The sequence below is a fragment of the Eptesicus fuscus genome, chromosome 17 (assembly GCF_027574615.1).
Source record: "Eptesicus fuscus isolate TK198812 chromosome 17, DD_ASM_mEF_20220401, whole genome shotgun sequence".
Classification (NCBI taxonomy): domain Eukaryota; kingdom Metazoa; phylum Chordata; class Mammalia; order Chiroptera; family Vespertilionidae; genus Eptesicus; species Eptesicus fuscus.
This window is the reverse complement of record NC_072489.1, coordinates 17,763,822-17,787,500: the sequence shown is the minus strand read 5'-3', so window position 1 is coordinate 17,787,500 and position 23,679 is coordinate 17,763,822. Positions and strand designations below refer to the sequence as shown.

The following is a 23,679-nucleotide window of genomic DNA, read 5'->3' as shown; positions in this document are numbered from 1 at the left end:
CAAAGTCCCCCGAGAAGCCCACGATGTCATCTGTGCGTGAACAAGCAGGTCAGGTCAGCCCCCCGCCTCCCCACGCAGGCCCTCGGGCGGTCCGAGCCCCGGGGCTGCCGGCCTTACCACAGTCGGGGCTGCCGTGCGTGCGGGTGCCGGTCAGCTCCAGGCCCAGCTGGTCCACACACCAGCAGTCGCCCCCGCTCCGGTCGCACTGCATCTTGCGGTAGTAGCCGTCCTCGTCGCAGCTCGGGATGAAGACTCCTGGAGGGCCAGGCGGGGGGTCCGAGCAGGGCCGCGGTGGGCTCCCCAGAGGGGCGGCCCTGAGCTCGGACCCGAGCTGCGGTCCAGACCCCACCAGCCCAGGCACCGACCACCCAACAAGCCCGGATGCCCGTTTCCTCCAGCTCCTCGGACTGGAGACGAGAAAGCCCGCCTCCCTAGATGACCCGCTCAGGCCCCGCGATGGCGCTGTCCGTCTCTGCCCAAGTCTCGTAGGACGGCCAGTCTGACCTCCACCCGGCGGCCCCTCCACCCCGGCTGCCCCTCCATCCCAGCTGCCCCTCTCCACCTGGTTCCCCCCCTCCATCCCATCTGCCCCTCCATCCTGAGTGCCCGCTGCTGGCAATGCCCATGCTTCTCTCAGCCCCTCTGACCTGCCTACAGGCCCCCCACCCCCCGCATTCCCTCAGGCTACGGAACTGCTGCTCCTCTGTCCAATCAACAGACATCTGAGACCACCATGCTGGGGACCCAGAGACGGACTCTGCCATTAGGGGGTGAGACACACAGAGATAATACCAGGCACACAGGTGGGGTGCCTGAAGGCCCAGCAGGCACGCTCGGTGCTTCCCGGTAGAAGCGGCGCTAAAGCCCCCCCCCTGAAGGCCACGCTCTCAGCAGTGTGGTCGCTGTGTGGCTTCCGTGTTGTCACATGTACTGGTCTCTTCAGCCCCGTCCAATGCCCAGCGGCCCTCAAGGAGCCAGGAGGCCCATGGGTCCTGCCCCTCAGACCTCTGTCTCCTCAACCACCACACTCCAGGGGACCCTTCTTTCTGTCCCCCAAAACCCTGAGCATCTTCCTGCCCTCAGCTCTGCACTTGGCTGGCTCGTCCCCATCCCTCAGGGCTCCCCTTGAAGCCAGCGGCCCAGAGAGGCCTCACACAGCCGCAGCTGGGGGTGGTGCGTGTTGGCGTGGGCTGGGCCGGGCAGCCTGTGTGCCTCTGGGCCAGGGACCGAGTCTGTGCTGCCCAGTTCTGACCTGGGCTGGCTCCCAAGTACTCACTGAGCAGTGAGTGTGTACTGGCAGGGAAGTGGGAGGTATGGGGGGAATGTAGGAGAGGGGGGGCTCACTCAAGCTCTGCACTCACCTTGCTGAACTTAATAAAATGGGGGGGGGGCGTATTCTAGGAACCTTTTGTATCCCAACCTCCTGCTCCATCAGGGGGAGGCAAACATTAGTGCTGAAAACACACGCACTGGGGCTGGCTGGGAGACCCCGCCCCACACAAGGATGAAAGCGGGGAGGGAGTTCCCTCTCCTGTGTTCCTAGGCCAGGACTCCCCCTAATGCCGGGGCTGGAGCCTCCAGTCTCGGGGGCACTGGGCACCCTCCCTGCGCCCTGCTCTGCGCCCAGCCCAGCACCTCACCTGGCTTCTTCTTGGCGGCCTCCTGGATCTGGATGCGCTCCAGCTCCGCCAGGCAGGGGGGCTCTGCAGGGACAGAACAGCCTCTGAGGGGCCGCCCCGGGGCTGGGAGGATGCGCTATGCCCCCTCCCCAAGGCTTACAAACCCAGGCAGGGGGCTCTGCAGGATGAAAATAGCCAAGTCAGATCCGAAGCCACCCCACAGTGGGGGGATGCACTGATCCCTTTAACGTCCCCAAATTTGACACAGGGGCACCACGAGATAAATACCCAGGCTGCATCGGGGGGCCAAATATCCAGGCTCCAATGGCCATTCCAGGGCTGTGGGGTAGGCTGAGGCCCCCAAGAGACCAAGGGCTCTCTGAGGGTGTGGGTGACCCATGGAGTGACTTAATAGGATTCAAAAGAGGGGAGAACACACGTATTCCCCACGAGTATGGGCCCCAGGGGAACATAAGACAAGAGGAGATGTTAGTGGGAAGCCTGAAAATCACTGGCAGCCAAATCTAACTTGTCTGTGACCTTGAGAAGACCCTGAGCCCTTCCAGTGGGAGGCCCAGCTGAGGGTAACATGAGACCTGTTCCCGGGCTCCTGCCAAGGCTGGTGCACAGAATCCACAGAATGAGCGTAGAGGCCTGGGGAGGAGATGAGAGTGGAGGCCTGGGAGGAGATGAGAGTGGAGGCCTGGGGAGGAGATGAGCGTGGAGGCCTGGGGAGGAGATGAGAGTGGAGGCCTGGGGAGTAGATGAGCGTGGAGGCCTGGGGAATAGATGAGAGTGGAGGCCTGGGGAATAGATTAGAGTGGAGGCCTGGGGAGCAGATGTGAGTGGAGGCCTGGGGAGGAGATGAAAGTGGAGGGCTGGGGAGGAGATGAGAGTGGAGGCTTAGGGAGTAGATGAGAGTGGAGCCCTGGGGAGGAGATGAGAGTGGAGGCCTGGGGAGGAGATGAGAGTGGAGGCCTGGGGAGGAGATGAGAGTGGAGGCCTGGGGAGGAGATGAGAGTAGAGGCCTGGGGAGGAGATGAGAGTGGAGGCCTGGGGAGGAGATGAGAGTGGAGGCTTAGGGAGTAGATGAGAGTGGAGCCCTGGGGAGGAGATGAGAGTGGAGGCCTGGGGAGGAGATGAGAGTGGAGGCTTAGGGAGTAGATGAGAGTGGAGCCCTGGGGAGGAGATGAGAGTGGAGGCCTGGGGAGTAGATGAGAGTGGAGGCCTGGGGAGGAGATGAGAGTAGAGGCCTGGGGAGGAGATGAGAGTGGAGGCCTGGGGAGGAGATGAGAGTGGAGGCTTAGGGAGTAGATGAGAGTGGAGCCCTGGGGAGGAGATGAGAGTGGAGGCCTGGGGAGGAGATGAGAGTGGAGGCTTAGGGAGTAGATGAGAGTGGAGGCCTGGGGAGGAGATGAGAGTAGAGGCCTGGGGAGGAGATGAGAGTGGAGGCCTGGGGAGGAGATGAGAGTGGAGGCTTAGGGAGTAGATGAGAGTGGAGCCCTGGGGAGGAGATGAGAGTGGAGGCCTGGGGAGGAGATGAGAGTGGAGGCCTGGGGAGGAGATGAGAGTAGAGGCCTGGGGAGTAGATGAGAGTGGAGGCCAGGGGAGTAGATGAGAGTGGAGGCCTGGGGAGGAGATGAGAGTGGAGGCCTGGGGAGGAGATGAGAGTGGAGGCCTGGGGAGGAGATGAGAGTGGAGGCCTGGGGAGGAGATGAGAGTGGAGGCCTGGGGAGTAGATGAGAGTGGAGGCCAGGGGAGTAGATGAGAGTGGAGGCCTGGGGAGGAGATGAGAGTGGAGGCCTGGGGATTAGATGAGAGTAGAGGCCAGGGGAGTAGATGAGAGTGGAGGCCTGGAGGGGGAGCAATGCGGACAGCGGGGAGGCTGGGAGGTCAGGGGCAATCAAATGACCCAAGGCCGAGGGGTTTGCCAGTTGCACAGTGCTCTGCGCCCAGATTATCTCCCTTCATCCTCACAACCGTCTCTGAGGTCGGTCCTGTCACCTCCCGAGTCAAATGAAGAAACCGCACGCAGAAAGGTTCAGTCACCTGCCCAGGGTTCCCAGCCGCACACGGAGGAGCCCTGGCGGAACCTGAGCCTCGGGCCCGGACGCTGTCCTGCTTTGACCCCACGAGCACCATGGAGCCAGGCAGGGCACCAGCGCCTACCAGGGGGCGGGGGGAGGGAGGGGCAGCAGTCGCCACTTGGCCTAGATCAGTGGTCGGCAAACTCATTAGTCAACAGAGCCAAATATCAGCAGTACAACGATTGAAATTTCTTTTGAGAGCCAAATTTTTTAAACTTAAACTTCTTCTAACACCACTTCTTCAAAATAGACTCGCCCAGGCCGTGGTATTTTGTGGAAGAGCCACACTCAAGGGGCCAAAGAGCCGCATGTGGCTCGCGAGCCGCAGTTTGCCGACCACTGGCCTAGATAATCTCTAGCACGTGTTTGTGGTTCAGCAACTGATGCGATATCTCTAAGGCTAAGGATCACATAGTGGAATCCTGGAGAAGCCCAAGTCCCAAGTCGCTTTAGCTTCAGGCCCTTCCCGGCCCTCCCCAGACCGTCCAGGGGTCCCCAGAAATGTTAGGTGTACAGCTTGTGACCCTCTTTCTTTCAGAAGGCCAAACGTGCTCAAGCTTCAGGACCCAGCTGGGAGCCTGCCAAGAAGGGAGTTTACGAGCTGGCCTCCCTGAGAGAGCACAGGGGGCGGGTGGGCGGGGAACGTTCTGGGACTGGGTAGCTGACCAGGCAGAGCCCCTCCGACCCCACAGAGCCTGGAGCCGGGGGCGGGGCCGGCCCAGCCAGGGCCACACTCACTTTCCCGCCAGAAGCAGAGGCACCACTCGGCGGTGGAGACACGGCCGTCCTTGTAGGTGTCGCAGGAGTTGAAGAAAGGGCGGATGCAGACCTCGTACTTGTCCAGGTTGATGGCAGCCAGCTCCATCTGGTCCAGGAAGAGGTCGGCACTGGTGTCCAGCTTGGAGAACATCCAGCCGATGGAGTCCTTGCAGCTGGCCCCCAGGACCTTGTCCAGGCCTGGGAAGAAGACCACGGTTCCAACACGCTCGGGTAAAGCGCTCCGCCCATCCGCCCACCCATCATCCGCCCACCCATCATCCTCCCATCTATCCATCCATCCTCCCCTCCCTCCTCCTCTCCCAGCCCCAGCCCTCTGTCCAGGGCCAGATCCATCCCTCTGCCTCCACCTAGAACTGCACCATCAAAACCCTGTTTGAAAGCCCTTCAGAGAAAATAATTCCTTACTGCTCCTGGCTACATTTCAGCTCTCCCTACCAATTTTTGTTGTTTTTGTTAATCCTCACCCGAGGATACTTTTTTCCATTGATTTTTAGAGAGAGTGGAAGGGAAGAGGGGGGACATCAATGTGAGAGGGACACATTGAGGGGATGCCTCCTGCACACACCCCATCTGGGGCCGGGGATCTAACCTGCAACCCAGGTACGTGCCCTTAACCAGGAATCAAACCCACAACCCTTCAGTGCCCAGGCCAGTGCTCTAACCACTGAGAAACACCAGCCAAGGCTCTCCCTACTCATTTTAAGAAGTTCTTTCTGCCCAGTCATCATGGCTCAGTGGTTGAACATCAACCTATGAACCAGGAGGTCATGGTTCAACTCCGGGTCAGGGCACATGCCTGGGTTGCCAGCTCGATCCCCAGTGTGGGGTGTGCAGGAGGCAGCCGATCAATGATTCTCTCTCATCATTGACGTTTTTCTCTCTCTCTCCCTCTCCCTTCCTCTCTGAAATCAATAAAAATACTTTTTTTAAAGTAAGACTTTCTTCCTTATAGCTAACCTGAATCTCTTCTGTCTGGTTGAAACCTGCAGCCCGTTCTGGGGTTTAGGCTCTTTTAGGGGCAGGAGGGAGCACAAGGCGGGCTGGCCCCAGGGGACACCTGTCTTCCCACCTCCCACCCTCCTCCCAGCCAGAGTAACGGGCTCCTGTACCACTGGCCGGGCCGCCTCCGCTGCTGGCTGAGCCATTCTGCTTGGAGTTCTCATGGAGGAGCTGGAACCAGTCCCGCAGACGATCCCCCAGGTCGGCCAGGTCCTGACCCGTGCAGGTCTCTGCAGAACAGGGGGTGGAGGGTGAAGGTGAGTGAAGCATGATCTTAGCTTGAGATGCTGCCCTACAGGCCAGGAGGTGGGCAGCTGTCAGGGATGCTGTAGAAAAAAAGTTAGAAATTGGAGGCTCCCTCCCCGCCCTCTCCCACCTTCTTCCTCCCCCTCACTCCCCAGCATGAAACACACAGCACAGGCTCCCTGTGGCTGGGGCCCAAGCCCTCCTGCTCTGCTAACCAGCCAGCCCACCCCCAGGCCTGTCCTTGCTTGTGCCACTTCTCCCTGCTGCTCTGCAAACCATCCCGGAGCCCTGGCAGGGAGACCCAGCCCCCCCCCCCCCCCCCACCCCCATCTATGGCCCGGCACTCCTCATTACCTGCTTTGCCATCCGTGGTGGAGCTGGTGGCCTGCTCCGTGGGGCAGGGGCAGGGGCCCTCACATCTCACGGCCAGCTGCTTGCTGCTCAGGCAGGCCTGCTGCTCCAGCTTACACTGCACAAGGCCAAAGGTCAATGGGCGATGGGGCCTCACCTCAGGGTGCCCTGCAGCTGGGGGCATCTACTTGGCAGCCACATCTGCCTTCCCCATGGCTGACAGGAGGACAGGGCCCAGGAACAGCCCACCTGGTCCCTCTGGTGGCCACAGGTGCACAGTGCAGGGGGCAGCAGGCTCAGGGAGGGGCTTAGCAATGGAAGGCGCCCAAGAACCCAACTTGGCACCAGACTGCCCTCTCTGCACCTTTCTCTTTCCCAGGACACCCATGTCCTCATCCTCTCACCCCCAGCCACCCACCTGCCCTGTTTAGCTATTGCTCACGCTCTCCTGGCCCTCATGGCTTCTCCTCCCGCTCACCCCAGTCCCTTGGTCCCCGGGTCACTGGCTGCTGGCCCCCTCCCTCAGTGGCCCTTTGCTCAGCTCTCTTGACAACAAACAGCTACGGCTATTGAACATCTGCTAATTCTTGCGCTTTCACTGAAACCACTGGGCTGCAGCTGTTAGCCAAAGCCAGCTGCTGAGGGGCTCCCCACTCCTTGCCCTTAAAGCTTTCCCCTGGGGGTGTCTGCCTAGTGCGAGGCGGGCGGAGCGTTGTCACAGCACCTTCTCCAGCACTGTCTCCCTTGGTCCCCTTCAGCTCTGGGAGAGAATTGTGTTTCTCGTGCTCAGCAGAGAACATGGGAGCTCAGAGAGGCCCAGGGCCTGGGATGGAAGCCAGACCTCCTGATGCCTCTACCTCCCACGGGACAGCGCCATGACCTCAGACCACAGCCCTCTCCGACTCCCACGCCCTCTGTCACCCCCGTCTCCTCGGTCTCCCCCTGCCTTCTCGGTGCAGCTCCTGGCCTCAGCCTCCAGCTTTAGTCTCTCTCCCCTCCCTCCCTTAAAGGGTGACTTCATCCCCACCCTACTTCACTCATCACCCACAGGGAGGGCGGACCGGTTCTTAAATCTGCACATCTCCCCCAAAGGTGTCTTAAGCCCTAGATCCCAACCCAAGCCAACAGTCAGCGTCCTCCAGACTCCCAACTCCTCGTGGCTGGTGGAAGCACTCACAGCTAGCACCATACTTCCATGGCATTTTAGTGTTTATAAAATGCTTTCACAGATATTGTATCATTTAATCCTCACAAAAATCCCATAAGGCGGGAATTCCTTCCCACATCGTCAGCTCCTGGAAGAATAATCCTCCTGCCCCAGAATGCCCAGTGCTCGCTGGTGAGCCCCATCCCCTCCATGTGGAACCTGCTGGTGGCGAGCTCGTCCTTCTCCCCCAGTCACTGGACCACAGAGCTCCTTCCTCCCATAGCCCTTGGGATGTCAGGAGGCCCTTTCCTCCTTTACTCTAACTCTTGTCACCTGCCCACCTGCCTCTTCCAAGCCCCACCCCCTACCTGCACCTGCCTGAGACCAGGGGCAGGGTCTGGTGTAGACCCTCGGTAGCCCCAGCCCAGGGCTCAGGTGCTCCTGCTCTGATTGGCTACATTGAATGCACTGCCACTAGCCCTGTGGGACCCCCATCAGCCCTGGGAGTTCCTCAGGAGGCCCTGATGGCTGTTCAGTCCTCTGTTCCCTGTGGCCTCAAGTGCATCCCACCCCCATCCCCGTGGGGCGAGGGTTCCTCACCACGGAGCTGTAAGTGTGGCCGTCAGAGCCGCAGACGGAGGCCAGCTGGGCCATGTGGCAGGGCTTGCAGGCGGTATCTTTGTTTGCATGGAGTTTCAGGGCAGGCTGCTTGATCCTACAGGAGGAGAGGGGTGGGGAAGGCACGGGATAGAGGTGAAAATGAGAGAGGGCCACGTGACTAGGAACAAAGGCCTCTGGCCAAGAGCTGTGTCAGGAGCTTGGGGGTGAATCCTCCAGCCCCAGTCCAGCCTTCAGATGATACAGCCCCTGCCAGCATCTTGGCTGTAACCTCGTGAGAGACCCTGAGCCAGAACCATCCGACAGAACCAGATTCCTGACCCTCATAAACGGTGAGATAACACATATTTGTTATTTTAAGACACTGCGTTTTGAGGTAGGTTGTTTCCCAGCAATAGGTAACTCATACATAGGAGAGGGTGAGTCAAGCCCGAGCGCGCTCTTTAAGCAAAGCCTCCCCAGACCGCTCACCTGTGCTCCAGCTTCTTGCGGCTGATGCACATGGCCCGCTGGAAACCCTGGGCGATGCACACCTTGTGGCGGCTGCACTTCACCTTCTGGCAGGGGTCCTTGGTGGTGTCCAGGGCTGCAGGCACACGGTCAGAACTCAGGTCAGCTGGAAGTCAGTGCCAGAGATCCCGGGAGCCCCCGCCTCACTTCTGAGCCCGGAAGTCCCTGCCTCCAGCAGCTCTTGATAACCAGAGTCCCTCAGCTCCTGGGCTGCCCAGGGTCAGGACTTGCCCTCCGGCCTCAAGTCTTCCTGGGTGTCAGTCACCTTCCCCGGCCTGGCAGGGGCATGTTACCTTCATCTCCTTGCTGACTGTCCTCCCAGCTCTTGATGTAATCATCCTAGGAAAGGACAGAGGGGGTGGAGGAGAAGGGAAGGGCTAAGACTCACATCTCAGAGTGGAGGTTCAACTCCAGGGCCAGGGAGGACAGGGCTGGGCCACTGCTTGCACATGTAAATTGTCACCATCTTGGTGGCTGCTCAGATGACCCTGGTCTACCCAGGCCCTGCCAGCGGCCTACCCCAAACCTCTAGTCCCCTAAACCCATGTCCAGAACCCCTTCCAGCTTCTCCCGTAAGCTCCTTTCCCACCCCCTTTCCCCACCCCCACCCCGGCCAATCCCACACTGGGTGCTACAGGGCAGTCAGGTGAGGGTGCAAACAGAGGAGCGGGGAGTGGAGCATGCGGCTGCCGAGTGGCCATACGCAACAGGGCCCCGGGCGGTACTCACCTCCACCTCCTGGGGATCGGGAAGCAGCAGCAGGCCGTGGGAAATGAAGCAGGAGGAGAGAGGGAGAGATGGGGATTTTAGTGAGGCCCACCCTCAGACCCCTGATCCCAGGGCTCCCCAGCCTCATCGCGTGGCTGTGGGGCACTGGGCACTGGTCTTTCATTGCTATGGTCCTCTGGCCTCTAGAGCCTCTAATCGGAGGCCAGTGTTCCTATGTCTTCACCACAGACAGCTTAAGACCTGGCCCACGCAGGGGCAGCCCCAGGAGCAGTAGCGGGGAGACCCATGGCGTTGAGAGGGTGAGGCCCATCCCACTCCTCCCGACCCTGAGGCTGTTCCCACCAGCAGGACAGTGTCTGAGGGGCCCATACCACCTGGGAAAAGGGATTCTCACGCCTGTGCCCTGGGGTGTCCCAGAAACACCACCCTCCCTTGGCAAGGGTGCGTCCCTTGCCAGTCCCCTCCCCTGACCTTGCCCACCGTGACTGAGGCGGAAGGAGGCCCTCCCTAGAGGTGGCACGGGGACTGCTCTTCCTCGAGGTCTGACTCTCCTGCAGAGCTCAGATGGCGCACTGAGAGAAAGGGGGCCGGCGCCCTCAGGTACCACGGTCCAGCCGCAAATCCTCAGGTTCCGAGGGGCCCGAAAGGCCCTCTGAGGTCATCCGGCCCAGCCCCTCTTTGTACAGGAGAGGCCGGAATGCCCAGAGACAGGAAGTGGCCTGACCCAGGTGGCGCCATCACAGAACCCAGGTCTCCTGACACCAGCACACGCCTCTCTTCTGGCCACGACACACCGTCTCCAACACAGGAGGCGCATGGACGGTCACTCCCCACCCTCTCTGGCCACAAGGGCGGTGGACCGAGGAGGGGCTGAGGCAGAGCGGCTCCACGCAGCCTCGCTCACTGGCAGGACACTCCCAACACGCCTGGCTTCCCTCCTTCCCCCCAGGGTGGGGGATGGCATGGCGGAACACTGGCAAACAGGGTGCTTCCGGTGGAAGCTCTGCCACCCAGGCAGGAGGGCTTCTCGGGACTGGAGGCTGCCAAGGAGCCAGCTGCTGGCCTCCTCTGGGTGGAGGTGAGGGGCATGAGGAGCCACACACACACAACGGCCCACTCATCCAGAGTCCCGTCCCCGTCCCCGCAAGGGTCAGAGGTGGGAAGGCGCCAGATGCCTGTCACGCCTGCGGGGAGGGCACAGGGCTCCTGATCACAGGGCAGCCACATGGGGGCAGCCAGGGGCACAAAGGAGGGCAGGCAGCACTGCTGAGAGCCCCAGGGCTCTGGGCCTCTGAAGTCTCCCTGGAGGTGGACCAGCCTCAGAGGAACAGCAGGGGCAAAGCCTCATCAACGCACCTTCTAGGCAAAGGCCGGACAGTGGCCGGGGCCGAGCAGGCAGCTGGGTCAGCACCCCGGCAGAGTGCGTGTGGTCAGGTGTGTACTGTGTGCTTCTGCACACGGGTGCGTGCATGCGTGCAGGTCCTCGTCTGTGAGCAGGGGTATATAGCACACACGTGTAAGCAACAGTAGGAAACCAGGACACTTGCCGGCAGCTCACCCAGTGCCAGATGGTTTATCTAGGAACAAAGGAACAAAGCCACTTCTCCCAACAGCCTCCAGTTCTCACACTCGAGCAGGAAGGCCCCCTTTCCGCTTGATCTTCCAGACTCTTCCATGAGAGAGGGTGAGGCAGGGAGGGGAGGGGAGGGAAGGGCGGCGGGCAAGAAACCAGCAGGCCCCTCCCTGGGAGGAGGGCGTGGCTTGCACAGCTCTGCTCTCTTTCTGTCCTGCGTTCCCAGGCATCTCTTTGTTCATATCCCTCCGTGTCTCTCCTCTTTCTCTCTCCCCCTTCACTCCTCCCACATCTGTCCCCACCACATGTCCAGGCAGCCCAGTGTCCCGCTGTCCTTGAGCCCAGGAGCAGCAGCGAGAAACCTCCGAAGGGGCTTCCGGAGAACCTGGCTGGGCCGCCCCCGGGCACTGGACAGGCCAGCTCAGCTCCAGGCTCAGGCACCCACCCAGCTCTTCAGGGCACGACCTGAGCCCTCCCGAGCCCCTCGGCAAGCTTCTAAGGAGACTGCAGGGCTAGGAGCTGAGGCCCAACTTCCCTCATGTGCTAGGGCCCAGGGAACCAGCCCAGACCCGGCCCTTCCACTCCAAGAACTCCTCCGGTCAGAGGGGCCTCTCCGGTGTCCACTCCACCCAGATGGACAGTGGAGAAGCGGAGGCTGAGAGTGGCCAAGGGCTGCAGCCAGGGTTACAAGGTTGGGGCAGAAGTAGGGCCTGGCCTCCATCAAATTTGGATCTTCCCCGCTGCTCCATCATTCCCTGGGAGGGGAGTGGACATAGGCTGTGAAGAGGGAAGTGGCTGTCCCCAACCAACCAGGTCTGTGTGCCCCCAAACCGCCTGCACCTGAACTGGAATGGGGGGTGCCCCAGACCCACCTGCACCTGCACTGGAAAGGGCGGGGCCTGTGTTTCAGCCAAGGGCCTCCATGCCTGCTCACCCACACTCTCACCCACCCCACTGCCTAACCCCCAGCCACGCTGTGAGCCTTGGGAGCTCAGTACAAAGTGGGTCTCGAAGGCCAAGACCAAGAATGTTTTATTAGAAATCTAAGGGAAAATGGGTGGGGAAGAGGGAGTTCGAGAAAGATTTCACCCCCCAACTCCTTCGTTAGCGCCCTGGCGGGGAGCTATCTCCACTCACCCCCACTCCTCCCCTGGTCAGCCTGCAGGGATTGAGCCCCTGCTGTATACAGTGCTGTCCTCCCTTCCAGCTGCGCGCTGTGTCCACGTGGTGGGTGGAGGGAGGCCCGGGTGCTCCGGAGCCCAGGAGCCTCACTCCCCGGAGTGGGAGCAGCTGACCGAGGGGGTGAGGAGAGGGCCCGGAGTCGCACAGGATCCCCCCTCCCCCTGCCTGTGGGAGCTCGCACCTGCCTCCTGGGGCTGCAGGAATGAAAGAAGATGCGTCTGTGAGGTGCTTGGTGTCCAAAAACACTCAACAAATGAAAGCCATCGTAGCTGAAGAGACCGTGCACGTCGGGCAGAGGAAATGGTGGGGAATCAGAAACAGGCAGAAGGGGAGCTGGAGAGAAGAGAGGCCACCACGGGACAGCAGAGACCAGTGCGGAGTGAAGGTCTCCCCTCGGGGTGTCCGGGGAAGGGGCAGAGGCAGCGCCCAGGGACACACACGGGGTCCCTGGGGTCGGTGGGGGCCGCCCTCTCTAAGCTGAAAGAGAGGTGTTGGCGGGCAAGTGTGAACTGCGCTTTCCGTGGCAGCGGCTGTTATGGAGCCCAAGTGGGCTCGGGCCGCTGTGCGACAAGTCTGATAAAGGGAGAAAGGCAGCGGGGTCTTCGCGGGGAAGGAGCTGCAGTTCCATCCCGCTTTAGCTACGGACGGGTGGGTGGCTGGGAGGTCTCGTTCCCCCTGAGAAAAGGGGTTCCGCTCTAGCGCCAGGGCCGCTCGGAAGGAGGATGGGTCCTCGGCTGAGAGCCAAAGTTCTGGGCAAAGGACGAGCGTGCCTGTGTCACCTGCTCAGCTCAGCCAGCCGTGACCCTCACACCGCACGCTCAGCTCAGCGGCTCAGGGAGACGCGTCTGGTGCTTTCAGAGTCAGTCCTCTTCAGTGTGTTTACGTGCCTGTCTGCCTTTCCCCTCGCGGTCCTGGGAAGCAGGCAGGACCACTGGAATCAACCCCATTAGAAAACGAGAAAGCTGAGGCTCAGAGGCAGAGCAACTGGCCAAGCGTCGCAAGGCAGCTGAGAGCGTGAGCCGGGACCCAGACTGGACCCGAGGGGACCCCGCAGCCCCCCTTGCAGGTAGGTGGGGTCTCTTGTTGAGAGAGGAGCAGAGCCGGGACTGAGAGGGGCAGAGAGGGGGAGAGGGCTTTGGACCAGAGTCTGCTCTAAACTTGGCTCATTGTGGGGCCTCAGCAAGTCACTCCCCCTCTTGGGGCTCAGTCCTCCTCTGTGCCAGGGGTACCTCTCAGCTGGGGCTGCACGTGAGAACCCCCCACAGAGCTCCTTAAACCATCTGCTGCCCCAGCGCCGCCTGAGCCCGGGGCAGGGCTCCACGGGGGGCTGAGCAGGCAGCGGGCGAGCCCTCCGCAACAGCTCGAGGTCTGAGGGCCTCCAGCCCCGCACCTTCTGTCGAATGCTCTTCTCGTCCTCTCTGGTCCTGCCTTGTCTTCATTCCCAGTGGAGCCTGAGGTGAAGAGGAGCAGCTATCCTCTCCCTGGGCGGGAGCCTCACACCCAGCGGATGCTCTGCCTGAGGACAGGCTGCCACGGGAACCGCCGGAACCGGCTCCTGACTCCCAGGCCTTTCCCCTCGGCGCGCACAGCATACCGCCCTCTCCAAGCTTAGGACATCAGCGTGGAGCCCAAGAAGCTGCCCTGTCCTTGCCTCCCCCTGTCCACTCCACCTCCTCCTCTCTCTGCTCGCCCTCCCTTCTCACAGCCTCCTCTCCTTCCCTGCCAGCCCTGGCCTCAGTCCCGGCAGCGTTCCCCCGGGGTCTCCCCGCGTCCTGCCCCTCCGCACGGCTGCAGCCACAGGGATCTCTCTACAACGCAGTCTGAGCACGTCTCTCCCTCCTTAAAACCCTTCACTGAGGACAGAGACCATGTAAAGCTCCTCTGTCCATGCCCAGCACCCGCACAAGCATAACCGCTCACGTCTTTTCAGCAATCCCCGAGGAGGCACTGCACTGAGCGCTTTATGCTCATTGGCTCATTTCCTCCTCACAAGGACCTTAAGAGAAAATGACTATTGTTACCCCATTTCTCAGGTCACAAAATCAAGGCTTGGAGAAGTTAAGGATCACACACCGATTGCACAGCAGGAGAGTATTGGTGGCCCCAGAACTGTGATTCCAGAACCTGTACCCCCCAACCAAGACTCGGTACTGCTCCACACATGTTGGCAGGTGAGTAAGTCCCAGACCCGGGGCTGGACCCAGGAGGCCCCATCCCAGCCAGGGAGGTCTCTCCCATTCCACCAGCTCTGCTTCAACCCCCAGGCCGGAGGCCCTGCAGCAAGCAGAGAGGACGGACTGGCAGTGTCGAGGGAAGACACTGAGCCCCGCCCCCCCCCCCTCCCCTTCTCCAGGCACTTTCCAGCAACCCCTTGACATGCCCCTGGTTCGGCTAGTTTGGAGCTAACCCATCTCCTGCTTTGATCTCTGAGGCTCCGTTCAGTTGCCATGGAGACGGAGCCCACCGTGCCAAGCTGGGGGAGAGATGGTGGGGAGGGCGCAGGCCAAGCCGGCCTTAGGGGCACATGCTGGGTGTTTCCTAGCGGTGTTTACTTCCTGTCATTTTAATTAGCACCCAAGTCACCCGCTCACTTCACAGCTTGACTTAACCCAGTCTCTCCCAGCCTCTCCATCTGGCGGGGAGGAGGAGACACGGCAGTAAGTGGAGCAAAGGAAGAGCAGTCCTCCCGAGGCCCCACCTTACTGGGCTAAAGCCCCGTGAACCCATCTCCGCCCGCCTCTGTGCTGCACCGTGTGACGGCCTGGCCTCTGCCTGCAGGGGAGACTGCAGGCGGCAGAGCCCTGCCCTCTCCAGACCCACCGCCGTGGCTGTGAGGTGATGCCCTTGCCTTTCTCCCTGAGCTCGGGGACCCAGCGCAATACTGCCTGAGAGCACGTTCAACTGGGAAGCTCTGTACTTGCGAAACCACAGAAGATCACTGCCGCTCAGTTCTTTGGCACGAAAGGAGGGAGCTTGGGGGAGGGGTGGACAAGATGCACTTTCGGGTCTCATGGTCACAAGGGGCCTCAAATATCAACTTTTACATTTTTTTATTGATTGTATGGGGCGACATCGCTTAATAAAGTTATACAGGCTTCAGGCGTACGATCCTGTAATACATCATCGGTATATTGTATTGTCTCCTTCCGGCACCGTTTACCCTCCCCCCACACCCGTAAGTACAGACTTTTGCCTTTGTCTCTAAATGAGGATCCACAGTCAGGTGCATGGCCGGGACCAAAAGATGCTCACCCCGAGACTTCCCTAAACCACCACTCGTAACCCTGTTATGGCATTTCTTCATTTGTAACAGACCGAGAACCTCTCACACTGGAAGGAGGCCAGGCCGCTCCCGACCTCCGGAGGGCCCAGTGCCTGGCATTACTCCGCCTCGTTCCTCAGGCAGGGAGCCTCCCATGGAGCCCAGTCCCCGAGGAGGCCCAGGAGTGGGAGACGTGTGGCCAGGCCTCCTCCTGCTCCTCCCTGCAAACAGCCAGGGAGCACAGAGTGAGGGACCCAGGAAGGAAGGAGGGGGCCCAGTGGGGCTGCCTGGGCTCCCTCTCAGCGGAGGACTGACCCCGTCACGAGCTGGCAGAAGGCATCTTGAGGAGGCAGTGCCTCGTGTGGAGGAGGGCGGGAACGGGCAGTCATTACATACTTGTCCGTCTCTCAGAGGGAGCGGCAGAGGCCGTCAGGCCTACACAAACAGAAGGAGACAGGTATCTGGCAGCCTCCCTGCTCCCATCTCCTCTCCCCTCGGAGGAATTTCCTTGGAGGGCATAACTGTGCATGTCACTCCCTGCATGCCAGGAGCTCTACCTGCCTCCGGTATGCTCGCACCAACGCCCTTCGGCTAATCCAGGGGCATCCGGGGCCATCCCGGCCTGCTGTGCCAGGCAGAAGCCCAGGGCTGAGGACAGGGAGCTGCCACAGACCCCCGTCTTCCTTCTGGCTCATGGGGGGGCGGAGGGGAGATGGGCCCCCAGGCACCTGCCCCTGTCTGGGTCTGTTTCTCCACCTATAAAATGTGGGGCTTCGTGCTTAATGCTGAATGTTGCTAGGCTCCATGGCTCTGCTCCCCCGGCTCTTCCAAAATGACACCTTTGAGGAGAGGGGCAGGGAGTCTGAACTACATGTCCTCCAGCTATGCCAGGGAGCAAGGGAGCAGGGAAGGAGCCAGAGGGTGCCTGCGGCAGAGGTAAGACCGCAGCCAGGCTGGCTCGTCCTTCCTGCTGAGCAGCCCTGACCTCTTCTCGGGCATCTGGGTGCCCTGCCTCAGGGAACCTGTTCTCCCCGAGGGAGCCCAGGTCCGATGGGTGGCTGGCCTGCTCTGTGGGCATACTGAGGTTGGGGTGGAGGGCTCTGAGCCTCCACTCCCCAGGAGAAGGGGGGAGGCTGGCTGCAGGCAGGCCCAGACCCACAGACACAAAGGCCGGAGGACAGGGAGGCCGCGGACAGTCTTCCTTCGCGGTGTCACTCACTCCCTTGTACCACAGGTGAATCTGTGGAGAGTCAGGGTGCTGGGGTTCTGGTGTGACTGTCCCAACCTTTTGGGGTCCAAAAAGAGGAAGAGATCTCTCTAAGGAACCAGCATGGCTCGGCCCAGAGCTCCCGCTGCCCTGGGCCCTCTGCTGCCTGAAGAGGAAAGGGAGGGGCTCGGATGAGGGTCGGCCAAGATCCTTTCTGGCTCTCACATTCCACAGCGCCTACAATGATCTGAGCACCTACTGTGTACACAAACGTGCAGTGTAGCGCTCCCAGGACAGGCTGCTGAGGTCCCCTGAGCAGTCTATTCCCAGACCCTGCCCTCCGGGGCTTACCCTGGGAGACGCGAGACAAACACACATTACAAATACCTGCAGGAGGGCTCTTGAGGTACAAGCCCACAGCAGGCGACACAAGGCAGCACCAACATGTGCCAGAGCCGAGGGCCAGTCAATACTGCAGGCACCGGAGGAAGGAGCACACTCCACCTGAAAGCTGGCTGGGCCTCGGGGGGTCAAGCTGTCCCATTTCAAGAACCGCATCACCCTACAGCCCACCAGGTTAGACACAGGTGTCTAAACTCTGTACCCAGCCCTGTGCCGGGAAACATTCCCCTTGCTTACAATCCTAAGGAGACGCATGTTACACCTGCAATCAACATGTACAAGCGGCATGCCCATCCCCAGCCTGCTGTTCCCCCCCAAGATGCCATCACGCCCCATTTCTTAGGTTTCTCCATCTCTGGCTAAGACACCCCCTACCCTGATCTGGTCACAGGTATTTCTTCAAGAGCAAAAGGAAAATCCCTCCCCTAAACCTCACGACACGTGCTGCCCAGCGTGTGGCCAGGATGGGGTGGTGGGCGGTGGGCTATGTCTGCGGGGAAGGGGCTGTTCCCGGGTTCCAGGGCCGCCTTCCTGGCGTCGCAGAGTGACGCGGGCTTGGTGGGTGGCTCTGTTTAGCCTGCTCGTTAAATCAATGGGAAAATCAAGGGCCAAAAATGTGAAGTGGCCCCCCCCACGGCCACACAATTAGTCTGTCCTCTCGCCCGGAAGACAAGCTGAGCGCTCTCCCGGGCCCTTGGGGCTGGGGTAGGATAGAGCTCTTTCGCTCCTGCAGACAGCCGACCGCGGAGACGCCCGAGATGCCCGGAGACGGTGGGTGGTGTCGGCTGGCTATCCTCTCAGAGGCGCTGTGAGATGAGAGGAGCACATGACATCCTCTCCAGGCAGGGGGCTCTGCTCTCCCTCCTCCCAAGGCTCGGAGCCCTGCTGGGTGCTCAAGAGTCCCTCACCATGGTGACACCGCTCTTATGTGAGAGAGGATTCAAAGCCAGGGCGGAGGAAGAGGTTAGGGGAGAACCCCAATTATGGAATCCATTCTGACCCAGTTCTGGGTTCTTCTCACATCCCACACTGATCCACAAACATCTGTGCAGTTCATCCCCACACCGGCACCGGTTAAGGTGTGGGGGGCAGGGCTGTAATAAGGAAGCACCTGTGTGGCTGAAACTTGCTCCTGACCCGCTTGGTGATCATAAGGACGTGGGAATCCTGCGTGGCCAGCAGGCGGTGCTGCCCTGGGCCGGAGCCCAGGATCACGGCGAAGCCCTGGCACCTGGGAGGGGCGTAGGTCTGCAGTGAATGGGTGAGTTAGTGAACATACGGCCATCTCTTTTCATGGAGCCTGAGGCATGGCGTGGGCTACCCCGGAAATGCTGAGCCAGCTGGTGGCTGTTCGGTGGGGCTGCAGAGTATTGCCCGAAATGGAGGCCTTCATGTTTATGCATCCATTCCCGTTTCCTTGCCTAAAACTGAAGCTCAGAGAGGTTATGGGATGTACCTGGCATCACGTGCCCAGCCAGTGGCAGAGCCAGAACCTGAACCCAGGCCTCCAGGCCCCGCGCTCCCGCCTCTCCTGGGTGCACAGCTGCGCTCCCGCCTCTCCTGGGTGCACAGCTGCCGCTGGAGTTCACTGCCCAGAGGCTGGGAGCAGGCTGGGCCTCTGGCCCACTTCTTAGCGGGGCTGCTCCCGCCCAGGCATCCTTGAGACTCACAGAGCACCAGCCAGGCTAGACTTGGTTCTCCAGGGTAGGTTCTTCCTTCCCATGTTCACTAAAGGTTAAGCCTAGAATTCCCTGAAAAGCAAAGCTGAATCAGACAACTGGGTTCAAATGCCAGCTGTGCCACCTACTAGCTCTTTGACCTTCGGGTAATTCCTTAACTTCTCTGTGCCTCCATTCCTTCAGCCACAAAATGAGCGGGCCACAGAGTAACCATAACTACCTCACAGACTGCCGAGGGGCTCAGAGGGGCTACACCCGGTGCTTCCGCAGGGAATGGCAGACGTGAGCGCTCTTGCAATCAGTGGTTCAACACATTCCCTGGTGCCTCCTGGGTGCCAAGCACAGTGCTAGACACTCATCAATTCCATTAACTACAATGGAAATAGAGTGCAAAGTAGGGAAGAGCCGGGAGGAGAAAGAACAGTCAGTGAGTGCTGCCTCCCCAGGCTCCTGGAGCCGCCGGAAGAATGCTGTGTAATGGGCCTGTCTCCTCGCAACTGCCCATCTCTGTCTCTGAGGCCCTGGACGCTTTGTGCCTGCAGGACAGTCCCACCCTGTCCAGTGAGTCCGGGAGGCGGCACTGGCAGCAGGGCTCTGGGAAGCCCAGGGCCAGGCACAGCGAGATCACAGCATCCCCTTCTCCTCTGGCATGGCATTCCCTCCTCCTGGGTGTTGGCAGAGGTCTGCCCGGGGCCAGGATATGAAAGCCCTGTGCCCACTGTGGGGAGGGCTGCTCACTGGTAAACCCTGCCTCCATTACCACCCTGGTGCTCAGAGAAAACGGCTAAGCTGGACTCGCCCGACCCGCTCAGACCAATCCCACGTGGGAACAGCTCCCCAGCTTTCCTCCTTTTCTTCGTTCCCCTGACCCCTTAGACACGATTCCCTCAGTCTTCCCCCTCAACTCAGTCAATGCCATTTAATGAGACGTGTCCCCCACCCATACTATGGACTCCCCATCCTATTTCCTAAGAATATCCCGTTCTCCTGCTTGCCTGCCTTCCACCAAGGGACCCCGTGCTCTGTTGTGATTGATTATGAACAAGGTTCTGGCTCAACTTGACAACACCTTAAAGGTTCAAAAGAAGAAACGCCTCTCTCCCCGTGGAGGAGCCGAGTATATTTTCAGCCGCTGAAATGTATACAAAGCCTGATGCTGCTGTGCCCACCCAGAGGGCCTTCAGCCCCTCGGGTGGGAAGCGGCACCTCTGCTGACGGAGGAGGGAGGAGGGTGTCTGTGGTGCTGGCAGAGCCCCGTGCACAGTCTGTGCACTGCACAATTCCAGGGGGCGCCATTCACACTGGGGCACCCCTAAAGTTATGCAATGCCGTGGCTCTGAGCTAGCAGCATCCTGCCTTTCTGCAAAAGCTGCCAGCAGATCCCCAGAGCCGGACCCTTCCACACAGCCTCCCTTGGCCCTGTCCTCCTGCAGCCAGAGCTCCTCTTTACTGGGGCTTTGGAGGAAATCTGCCCTAAAAAGCCTCAGGCCACCCCGACCAATACATGCCCTACCGCTTTCCATGAATCCTCTGGGGGCCGGTCCTGCAGAATTCCAAACCTGGTGCCTTTCTTCTGAGGAGCATGGGAGGAAGGGGGAAGCATTTGGCACCGATACAGGGAGACAGGTGGGCAGCCCTGTGCCAGGGGTCAAGCAGCCAATCATTTATCCTCACCCACAGAGTGGGCTACTGGAAGCAGGTGGAGGAAGGGGGTGGGGAGGCGTCTTTTATTTTTAAACCTTTAATGTTCTGATTAAGCACTTCTTTTCCTTCTGACCTTCACCAGTACCGTTTTTTGGAAGATCAAACAGCCAGTGAGTCTGAGGGAGGCCTGGACCAGTGACACATGGATTCCGGCTGGGATGGACCAGCCTGCCGCTCCCCCCCCCCCACCCCCACCCCCCCAACCCCTCCCTTGCGGCTGTGACCGGCCTGCTTCCCAGGCAGCGGCAGGAGACTGCAGCTAATGTGTGCCTGGCCTGCAGGGGCTGAGGAGAAGGCCTGGCTGGAGCTCCGCTGGGCCTTGGCTGGACCTGCCGCGGGTGGGGCTGACCCCCACTCTGCGGCCCAGGCCGCTCTCCAGAGGACCGGCAGCGGGCGGCCCCTTCTGATGAATTTCAGCCCACCGTGACTTTGGGGAGAAACCGTCCCTTCTCTCACAGCAACAAAAAGATCCTTATCTCAGCCTCTTCCCATCATTCGGCTGCAATTCATAGGAAGCCTGTGCGTTTCAAGCACATCTGCACAGGGCTATTGGGTGCATGCGATTTAAGAGAAGATGAGAAAGGTCGCGGGTGGCTTGTGCTGTACTGGGTGGGTGCGATGAGGGCATCTGGGGGACGAGGAGCAAGAGCTGAGGTCGGAGGAAAGGTTTCTGGGAACCGGCATCAGAGAGCCCTAGGTCGCTGGGACCGGTAGGGTTTCCTGGGCGCATCCCGGCCCCTCCTCCCCTTCACACTTCCACCCCCACCCCTCCCCTGGGCCCAGCCACGCCCTCTGCGCCCCGCTCCGCGCTCTCACTTCCCCTGTGGGAACGCCGCCTCCGCTTTCCCCTCGGATCTACAGGTGCCTGTAAACAAAGTGCTGCAGCGACGCCGGCGGGTCCGCAGCCGCCTCCCCGCCCCGCCCCGCCCCCGCCCCGCAAAGTTCCTCCCAAGGTTAAGCCGGGCTCCGGCGGCGGTCGCCGAGGCCCCCAGTCCCCGCTCTGGGCTTCCGCCTCTGCCCCCCAGCACCTGGGGCCGTGGGCGTCCTTTCTCCGGATCGGAACCGCTCCCCAGCTCGGGGTTGGGCTGCCCCGGGCCAGGCTGGTCCCGGAGACCAGATTTCCTGTGCGCTCACACCGCACGGGCTCGGGAGGCCACCGGGGTGGCCGCGGGTGTCTTCCCGGCCATCGCCCGCCCCCGCCCCCATCTCAGACACGCCTTTCACCGCCTCGCCTTAGGATCGCCAGGACCCCCCCCCCCGCCCCCAAACTCAGCCCCAACCCTTTCCCCTGTGCGCCCCCTCCCCCAAAGCCCAAGGAGAGAACAGGGCACACGTGCTGGGCGAAGCTACCTTCCCCTCCAGCCCCACCCAGACCTGCCCCTTCCGCAGCGCCGGTCAGTGGAGCCCGCAGCATCAGCCGCCGGGGTGCGGGCCTGGGGCGACTCCCAAATAAATACAAATAAATACAAATAAATAAAAGGACGGGGTGGCTGGGCCTCCGCCCCTCCCGCCCTGCAAACCACCACCACCACCACCACCCTGCATCCCGCATCCCTCCCGGCGCCCCGCCTGCGGGGGAGACCCGGTCGGGCCAGGAGGACCCAGAAAGGGGCGCCGGGCTGTGCGGGCGACGACTGGCCGCGCCCGGCGGGGGCCCCTTGTTTACTCGCGGAGCCGCGAGCCGGCTGGGCTGCGGGAGCCTCCGGCGGCGCCTGGCAGCCGCCGCTCCCCGCGCGGGGGTCCCGGCTCCCCAGCGCCCTCCCCAAACCCGCGCCCCCAGCCCGGCCCTCGGCCCTCGCGGCCCCGCAGGCTTACGTCTCGGAAGCGGTTCCAGTCCTTGATCTTGCCGCTGTACTGAGAGATGGACGACAGCCATTGCTCGTCCTCCATGAAATTGCCGGGGGTCTCGCCCTCCTTGAGCCCTTTGGCGTCGCTTTCGGCCCAGGCGGCCGCAGCGAGGAGCAGCAGCGGCAGCGCCAGCCGCCCGCAGCCCGGGGCGCGCATCGTGGCCTGGGTCCGACCCGGGGTCCGACTTCTGCAGGATTTAGCGTCCTTCCACCCACCGCTCGGCTGGCGAAGCCAACGCTCCGTCTCCCTCGGCGCTCCTCCCGCCGGGTGTGAGCGGAGACCGGCGGCCCGCGGGCTGGGCTGAAATGTGACCTGGTTGGGAGATGCACTTGTCTGAAGAAGCCAGCGCTGGACGCGGAGAGGAGGCGAGTCAGAGAGGCTGCGCCAACAGGGGCCGTGTCTGTGGCTGTGGCATCAGCATCACGTTTGACATCATCATACCTGGTTTAAAAAAAAAAAAAAAAAATGGAGGGGGTAGATTTCAAAGGGAAGCGCTAGATCAGAGCGCCCCAGCCCAGGCGGCCGCCGCAGAGCCCAGCCCAGCCCAGCACTCAGGGAGCTGCAAACCAGGATCCAAACAGGCGCCCCTGCTGTCTTCCCCAGGGTGGGGAGCAAAGGGGGCCCCGAGGGAATATGGAAGTGGGAGAAGACAGAACTCTCCGGTGACCAAGCCAGCCAGGCTCAGGTGTCTAAAAGGAAATTTGGCCACAGACACTTTCGCTCCCTTGCCTCCCACCCAGGGGGCTGGGCCACAGCCCTGACAGCTGGCTTCCTGCGAGTTGCGGCCCTACAGTAATGGGTGGCTTCGTGAGGACAAAAGCCGTATAACAACCGGCTGCCTCCGGACTATTGCTCCCCGGCCCCACATGCTCCTTTCAAGGCCAGGCCCCTTGCACTGAGTGGCTGGTAGAGCAGAGGCAGATGTCCTCCTCCCCAAGCAGCTGTCTGAGGGCTGTTCCCCCTTTTGTTAGCTCTTCCTAGGGCAACCCCTAAAAGGCCAATGCCTGACCATTCATCTGCCTCGAGGCTGCAAATTTGGAAGAGGCACATTTGCTCATGGTTTTGACTTCAAGTTGATTTTAATAAGCCACTGGGGAAGGGGAGCCAGGAAGGGGGGCTACTTTTGTTTGAAGTGTTTAGGTTTTTGTTAAAAGTATGGCCCTTATCGTTGCCTGTAGAAATGTGTTGACATACCAGCTGGGAAGGCTGGGCACAGTCCCAGCCAGTATCAGAGCATAAATGAGGTGAGGTTTATATTATAAATAAATTGAAGAGGAAACAGATAATCTGACAGGACAAAACATTGAAAATTTGGGACCCAAGCCCTGGATTGTGTTTTTATTAAAACACACACACACACACACACACACACACACACACTAACAAAACTTGGCTGGTGTGATCTTTAAAAAAAAAAATCAAAGGCAATGAAAAACATGATCTTAATCAGTAGGAAAAAAACACAGTTTCTAAGGTTCGCAGTCCCTCTGAGTCTGGCCTGGGAATTCTGAATGCATCGAGGGCTTGGGCTGGGGTTCCCTTGGGAAAACTAAACAATAGCTCCCTTTCCGTGTTTTCTTTGTCCTTTGCAGTTGGACTTAGAGGTGGTGCTGCGATGAGGACATGGCCACTGATGTCTCCATGTCCCAGTAAATAAAGCAGCTTTGCTGGTTTGTATAGCAGCAGTGTGAAGAGGAAGAACACGGTTTATTGTCATGCAGACTGGGAGTGGAATC

At 60.6% G+C, this 23,679-nt stretch overlaps 1 protein-coding gene across 1 annotated transcript in view; it reads right to left on the bottom strand.

Moving 5' to 3' along the window:
• Positions 1–22,265, bottom strand: part of SPOCK2 (SPARC (osteonectin), cwcv and kazal like domains proteoglycan 2) — a 23,836-nt gene extending 1,571 nt beyond the window's left edge. The window contains exons 1-11 of the mRNA XM_008145407.3: positions 21,911–22,265; positions 9,087–9,095; positions 8,651–8,696; positions 8,319–8,433; positions 7,830–7,944; positions 6,086–6,200; positions 5,596–5,715; positions 4,445–4,663; positions 1,641–1,703; positions 118–255; positions 1–30 (exon numbers count right to left, since the gene is read on the bottom strand). The exon at positions 1–30 is cut by the window's left edge and continues 1,571 nt beyond it. Of these exons, the coding sequence (XP_008143629.2) occupies positions 1–30; positions 118–255; positions 1,641–1,703; positions 4,445–4,663; positions 5,596–5,715; positions 6,086–6,200; positions 7,830–7,944; positions 8,319–8,433; positions 8,651–8,696; positions 9,087–9,095; positions 21,911–22,099 (1,159 nt within the window). The 5' untranslated portion in view covers positions 22,100–22,265. The remainder of the gene's footprint in view (positions 31–117; positions 256–1,640; positions 1,704–4,444; positions 4,664–5,595; positions 5,716–6,085; positions 6,201–7,829; positions 7,945–8,318; positions 8,434–8,650; positions 8,697–9,086; positions 9,096–21,910) is intronic.
• Between the last annotated feature and the right edge of the window lie 1,414 nt (positions 22,266–23,679).